The sequence below is a fragment of the Corylus avellana genome, chromosome ca5 (genome assembly GCF_901000735.1).
Source record: "Corylus avellana chromosome ca5, CavTom2PMs-1.0".
Taxonomy (NCBI): domain Eukaryota; kingdom Viridiplantae; phylum Streptophyta; class Magnoliopsida; order Fagales; family Betulaceae; genus Corylus; species Corylus avellana.
Window position 1 is genome coordinate 9,170,141 of NC_081545.1, and position 7,404 is coordinate 9,177,544.

At 33.1% G+C, this 7,404-nt stretch overlaps 1 protein-coding gene across 1 annotated transcript; it reads right to left on the bottom strand.

Moving 5' to 3' along the window:
* Positions 1-203: 203 nt before the first annotated feature.
* LOC132183157 (protein EPIDERMAL PATTERNING FACTOR 2) lies at positions 204-1,835 on the bottom strand. The gene is made up of 2 exons (XM_059596554.1): positions 1,454-1,835; positions 204-659 (listed from the first exon to the last, which is right to left on the bottom strand). Exons 1-2 carry the CDS (start codon positions 1,545-1,547, stop codon positions 376-378), a joined length of 378 nt encoding a protein of 125 aa, XP_059452537.1. The 5' UTR covers positions 1,548-1,835; the 3' UTR covers positions 204-375.
* Between the last annotated feature and the right edge of the window lie 5,569 nt (positions 1,836-7,404).

Genomic DNA, 7,404 nt, shown 5'->3' on the forward strand with positions numbered 1-7,404 from the left:
TAATCATAAGCCCAATAATAATTTTAAAAGTTACATCAGTCTTGTTAAATTAATTTTTCTCTTATATCGTTTGGGGATCATCCCCCTTTATTTCTTTTTCTATAGTGCATGTTAATTATTAGGTTACTTTCATCCACCATTTTAGCAAATTCACTTGGCTTAATATTGGATTAGCAATCATACCCATTCAAATTTTCCAGACATTTAACAATAACCATCATTTCCAATTACTCTACAGAAAAAATTTAAGCACACTTAGAAAGCTAGAATTTTGCTAATTTTGATAAACAACTCCCTAATTAAGTAGAAACTCTCTGATTACACAACCTAGCTAGCTCTTGTAGGGGCTCGAACAAAAAACAAAAGTAGTTAGATTTATGGAACAGGATAAGACTTGTTATTACACATGCACTTGTAAGCCATGGGACATGTCTCAGCCTCTTGAAGCGATGCACAGACGAAGCTCACCATGACTAGCCGACATGGTGAGCACGAGCCACAAGCGTGAGAGCAATCGGGTAAGCTTGACCCGGCTATTTGGAGCGGATCGGGTACCTTTCTCTTCATCGGCCTTCTTTCCGTGTAGGAATTTGGTTTTGCCACCAACCCGTCTTTTGCTTTACCCTCGGTGTAATGGGTATGGCCCTCATCATGATGACCTGTTTAACATGATCATAATAATTATAAGGATATTAGGAAGAATAAATATTAGCCAAGAACATAATTTTATTAATTATATGATATATATTATATATTATGGAACTATATCTACTCACTTAATGATATTATAAATTTTACTCCTTCATTTTAAAAATAATTATTAAACTTTTTTCACCCGACTATAAAGCAAGGCTAAGGGCATATTTGGGTATACGCTTAAGAGTCTAAAAATGCGTTTAACACTCAAAAAGTCGGTTTAAAGAAAAAAGTACACGTTTGGTTAAAAAAAAATTGAAAGTGCTTTTAAAGGTTCAAAATGCCTAAAAATGGTCAGGTAAAAGCTTTTTAAGCTTTTACCAAAATGTGTTTTTTTACTTAAAAGCTCTATTTTTCAAACACAATCTCAAATATGCTCTAAACTCTGTAATACTATTTAGGGCATGTTTGAGTATGGGTTTGAGGAGCCTAAAAGTGCGTTTAACACTCAAAAAGTCTAAATGAAGCGGAAGTTACTAGTTCGAATCATCCCTTCCCCTTCCCTTGTGTGGACATATCAAAAAAAAAAAAAAACACTCAAAAAGTCTATTTGAAGAAAAAATACATGTTTGGTAAAAAAAAAATTGAAAATGCTTTTAAGGGTTCAAAAAGTTCAAAAAATTGCCAAACGCATGCACTTTGGACAAAAGCTTAAAAATAAAATTTTTACTAAAAAAAACACGTTTTTCAATTTAAAAGTTCTATTTTTTAAAGACAATATCAAATCTAGGAGAAAGAGAGAGAGAGAATATCGTACGTGAGAGTGGCCGGCCAAGGTGCCTCAAGGACATAACTTCTGGAACAAAAAGGAGAAGAATGACGAGTACAGAAGCACAAACAAAACCCTTCATGTCTGTCTATATATGAGCTTTCCCTTAACTTTTGTTTGGCTTTTTCTTTTTCAGTCTGAGTAAGCTTGTAAGCAAGAAAAAGTATGAGAAAAAGATGAGAAGTGTGAAGGGAAGAGGAGAGGAGTAGGTGTATATTTAAAGGGGTGGCTGAAAGCCGACGATATTGAAGCAAATCACAGGCAAGGGCTGGGACTATGTTATTGAAAAGCCAAGAGGTCACATGAAAGAGGGTGCACCAGAAGATTGGTCACAGGATCGGAGGAAGAAGAAGGATAATCGTGGAAGAATTTACTGAATTGAAAGAGCTTCTTTTACGTGATCTCTGACCGGAGCTTGGGCTTTCTTGCCATAAATGAAAGGTTGCTTTGTAAATTTTTTTACAACTTTCGAAGCTTAGGCTAATAAATTAGGTATGTGGTCCAATGTGACACCCATTAATGTTGTTTCAGCATGAATGCGATGATAGACTTAAAGCTCTCACTCCACACCCAAGTTTAAGAGATTTGCTTTCAGTAAAAACAAACAAAAAATTTGAGAGTTGGTTGAAACTGCTACATTAGCATTAATGTAAAGTATTTTTGACATTAAAATATTGTTTATAGCATTACTTTATATAAATAAATAAAAATAGGTATTCAATTTTTATTACAACTACATAGCATGTAACTTTTGTTATGCATGGGGTTTTCACTATAATTTAATTTTCAACATTTGCTAAAACGTCTCAGAGAAGAGTATTTAGAACACATGTATACAAAGAGATTTAAAGTGGCCCACATGTTACATATGTTATTAAAAGTGTTTTATTAAACTAAAATTTTTGGGTAATTAAAATAAGGGTTACTAAATTTTTTAATACCTGAGTTTGCAGTTTTTTATTTTTTTCCCCCCAGGTTTTTAAACTAATCAAAAATGGTACCCGACCTATAGAAAAAGACGAAATTGATACCTCTATTAGTTTCAGTTACCTTTCGTCACACGTGTTACCATATAAAAATGTCACGTGTCCTAAAAATTAAAAAATAATTAAAAATTAAAAAATAAAAATAAAAACTAAACCTAAAATAAAAATTAAAAAAAAAAAAATTTGAAAATTGAAAATTTGAGGGGTGGCCACCCCAAATTTTTCCTTTTTTTTTTTTTTGGTTTTTTGTTTTGTCTTTTTTTTTTAGGTTTTTTTAAAAAAATTTATTAATTATTTTTATGATTTATTATTATTATTATTTTGTTAAGGACACGTGGCATATTTTGGGAGTGACATGTGACAGACCGTTAATTTTTTCTCACGGAATCTAACGGAGGTATCAATTTCGTCTTTCTCCATAAGTCATGTATCATTTCTGACTGTTTTGGAAACCTAGGAAGAAAAAATAAAAAACTACAATCCCAGGTACTAATAAAGTTATTAACCCAATAAAGCAACATTAGATTATGAATAAGGGTCTTGGCCTTCGATTCTCCATTAGTCACAATTTTTTTAACATGACAAAGAGAGAGGCTAACAAATTTGTCAATCACTCTCCATTTAGATATAGTGTGAGGGTTCTAAAATTCTACAAAGTTACAAACATTCAATCTTGTTTATTCAATTTAAGCACTTAAGCAACAATGGCAAGAGGTAAGTATCTTTTGTGATTCTCTTTTATGTTTCATGTGTTACTTTTCTCTCAAAATCTTACATTAATGGTATGAGAGCCTACTTATGTGTCATGTTGTTTAGTATTTAATTTGTTGACAGTTTGTGTAATGTTTGAACATTTGTGTGTAGTACTCATGACTATTCTATTTCTCTCTTGTGAGATTTTTGATTTTAGGTCGTATGATTTGGCCGAATCTTTTGAAGTTTAATGTTTAATGATGCTTTTGTAGTCTTGAAGATTAATGTTATAATTTTTTATTGTGTAAAATACAGTATTTTCTACCAATTCTGATCATACAACCAAAATTTGCGTCCATTTATTTTCTTCAAAAGATTATTTCTTTTCATTTATTTTGAATACCCATATGTTTCTAAACCTATAAATCAATAGATGTTATGATTCTGAACAAAAAACCATGATATAAAGTCGAATTTTAGTGCGAAAATGTGAAGAAAAATGAGAAACTAATTGGTTTTTGACACGAATGCGGCGAGACCCGACCCTGCCAAAGAGTATTTTGTAATAAATTAATCAGTGATATTCTTTCATCTTAAGTGAAGTTATTTTTGGTGAGCAAATTTTGAGTTGTCTAGGAGTTTAGCTTTTCTTATTCTTATTCTTTTTTAAAAAAATATATATTTTTGTTGGCTTCATTCGGTTCCAAAATACAGAGACTACTGTTCATGAGCTCAAACACTAATATAGAATGCTCAGAATCCAATCTCTGCCGTTCACAATGAGGATTCATGTGTCATGAACATCCTTACAAAGTTTCAACTCAATCAGACCACAAACGCTCATTAATCGGAGCTGTTGATCATGACAAGACAGCATTTCCATAATGCAATTTTTCCTCCATTGCAACCCTGTTCAGACAGGCCCTTTCCCTGTAGGGACGGAAATTCTAGAAACATAATTTCTTGTCCTGCCAAGGTTTTCTGAACAACAAGACAGCCTATTCGGGACAGCAGTTCTAGAAACATGTTTTTTCGTCATCCACAAGGCCCTGTCTGGACAGGCACTTAACTTATCCGGACACCCCATAGATTTTATACCCAAAACGTGTTTTTAATGTGGGCCCAAGTCTAGGGTTTTGTAGATGTTATAAATACATCTTTATAGAAGAGAAAGTGACGAATTCTGCATCTAGAATTCGCCTTCGTGTGCTAAAAGAGTCTTGATATAGATTGCTAGTTCTCTCTCTTAGAGTGATCGTTTGTTTTACTTGTTGATTGTTAAAGTGAAGTCAACCGGAGTTCCGGTGAAGGGAGATCACGTAGAAGGATTGTGCCAGCTGTCTCTGAAAATGGCTACTGCGGTAGAAGGCAAGTGGGTCGCTTGTCTTATGCAAGATAATGTTAGTTGCAAAAGTTTTGTAAGTGTGAACTTCTTGTAATCCTTTATTCTTTTACTGAGTTAGTTGATTCCTTGGGTTTGGCTGCCCTGGAGAAGTTTTACTTTTAGAGAATTCTCTAATTGGTTTCCTGTTCGTAACCAAAATATCTAAATTCTTTATTGATTATTGCATATCTGTTTTGGTTGATTATAAATTGTTAGGTCAGATCTATTTCTGCATAATTTTGTGTGAAACACCTATACATTCAGAATAGGTGTTATTTTGAGTCAATTAGTTTTTTCAATTGGTATCAGAGTGGGTTCACTCTATGAAGGAATTATTTCCTGAGTGTGATCCGAGACTCCATATCAAATGTCTCATATTGTTGCTCCTAATTCCTTTCATGTCTTTGATGGAACTAATTATATGCTTTGAAAATTTCGTATGAGAGCATACTTTAAATCCATTAGCGTTTGGCATATTGTTGAATTTAGATGGACTCGTCCAGACAAAGCAATAGCTGAATGGACAACGGAGGAAAAGAATAATGTTACTGCTAATGACAAAGCTATAAATGCTATTTACATATCTGTTTCAAATAAGAAATTTTCAAGAATTTCTAGATGTGAGATAGCTAAGGAAGCTTGGGAAACTTTAGAAGGAACTAAGGTTGTTAGAACTTCAAAAATTCAAATGTTGGTTTCTCAGTTTGAGAAGAATAGAATGTAGGAAGATAAAACGTTTGATGAATTCTACTCAAAGCTTAGTATCATTAGAAACTCTACTATTAATTTAGGGAAAAAAAAAATGGATGATGCTAAAGTTGTGAAAAAAATCTTAAGGTCGTTACCTGAGAGGTTTATACCTCAAATTACTGCTATACAACAAAGCAAAGACATAGACACAATGAAAGTAGAAAAACTTGTAGGTTCACTTCAGACTTTTGAGCTAATTCTACCCAAACACAATAACACTAAAAATATTGCTCTTAAGGCAAAAAATGTTAAGGTTAACTCTTGTGGTTCATTTGATGAGGATTCTGGAAATGTGGAAGAAATAGCTATGTTTGCTAAGAAGTTTAGGAAATTCTTTAAACCCAAGAAAGGAAGTTTTAGAAATAGCAATTCACAATTTTCTGAGAAATCTAGAATTGAGAATGTTGAGAAAGGTAAGTCACCTAGAGGTATCAAGTGTCACGAATGTGGAGGGCATAGGCACATTCGTGTTGACTGTGCTAACTTGAGAAAGTCAAATGGCAAAGCATTTAATGTAACTCAAAGTGATGAGTCAGACAAGGATGATGCTGAACAGGGAGTTAATTACTTAGCTTTTGGAGTTAGTTACGAGAGTGAGCATGAGGATAGTGAGTGTAATTCTCAAGACAAACAAGGTGTGTCGGATAATGAATCGGAAGAGGAAGATGATCTGCAAAATGCTTATAATAATCTCTTTGTGGAATGCACTAAACTGAAAAGGCTGAATAAGCAGCACTTGAAGAAACTCAAAGAGGTTAATCTTGAAAATGATCAACTTTCTGTCACCTTAACTAATTCTCTTGCTACTCATAATACTTTGATGTCTGAAAATCACATGCTAATTACCAAAGTGAAATCCTTAGAGAATGATCTGAATGAATCAAAGAATTATTTAACAAAATTCTCTAGTAAAAAGCTAAATCAAATGCTACATAATTAGAAACATTCATTTGATAAAACTGGATTAATGGGTTTTGATAAATATGCTATTTTATCTACTAATGTTGCTTCTTCTTCAAAGATGATTTTTGTGAAACCAGTGAACAAAGAAGATAGCTTGGCTGAAAAGAAGGTAATTTCTCCTAAAATTTCCAAAGGTGAAAAAGGTAAGGGAACTCTAACTGATTCCTATGTGTCTAGTTCTAAGTCGAGAAGTGTGCATATGTTAAGGAACCAACCTTCTCAAAGGTTTATTTCTACATGTCATAACTGTGGTAAGATTGGACATATCCGTCCTAAGTGTTTTCAACTTAACAGTCATGAGCCTAAAAGAGAATATTTCCATTTTATAAATAGTTATAAGAAATTATTCAACATGATGAGGGGAGTAGTAACACGGTTAGATGTCTTGGATAAGAGTCACACATTTGTCCCTGATGTGAAGAAAGTTTGGGTCAAGAAGATTAATACCATTCACCCATTGAGGGGGAGTGGTAATGGACTCACCTAAATTAGGTGGGTACATGACATGCCTAGAATTTATGCATATTTCATTTCTCTTTGGTATTCTAGGGCATTTTTTTGTTGTTAATGTTTTTGTGAAATTTTTTTTGTTTCCTTGTTCGATGTTCATTGTCTCGTGTATTGTTTCTAAATGCATATCTTGCATGTGTGTGGGTTCAACAATTCTGCACTTTACATCTGATGATTCATATGTGAATGATCTGCTTTGTTTTTCTGGATACTGTTAAGGGAGTAAGAGTCATTCTTCTCATGATCGAATTTGTGCACTCTATACTCCTATTAAGTTTGCATTTTTGATATGTTTTTGGAAGCTCTGATAAGACTTTTTTTTTGTTAAGGAAGATAGGTAGTGTTAGTTTAATCAACTTGACCAACTTGTTAGTTGAACCTACCTCCTAAACATTCCAGCATTTTTCTCCTATGTGCTAAAAGCAAAAATATGAAAATTTAATAAATAAAAAAAAAAATCAATATGCTAAAAGCATAAAATGTAATCAATGACTTATGTTTGCCTCAATATGTCCCTATAGAAATAATCAGTGACCAAATCATTGCGGAAACAGATAGTCACTAAATGACATAGTGAAAAGTGAATGATTTGTCTTAGGGGGAGTGTATCGAATGAGGGAGTCTAGGCCCTAGCATGATAAGGTTTGACTGTT

Bases quoted from the DNA above. Each gene is read 5' to 3' on its own strand.
- LOC132183157 (XM_059596554.1), bottom strand. From the start codon at position 1,547: ATGAAGGGTTTTGTTTGTGCTTCTGTACTCGTCATTCTTCTCCTTTTT. The intron at 660-1,453 runs GTACGATATTCT...CATGTTAAACAG, and splicing joins CCTTGGCCGGCCACTCTCAC to GTCATCATGATGAGGGCCAT.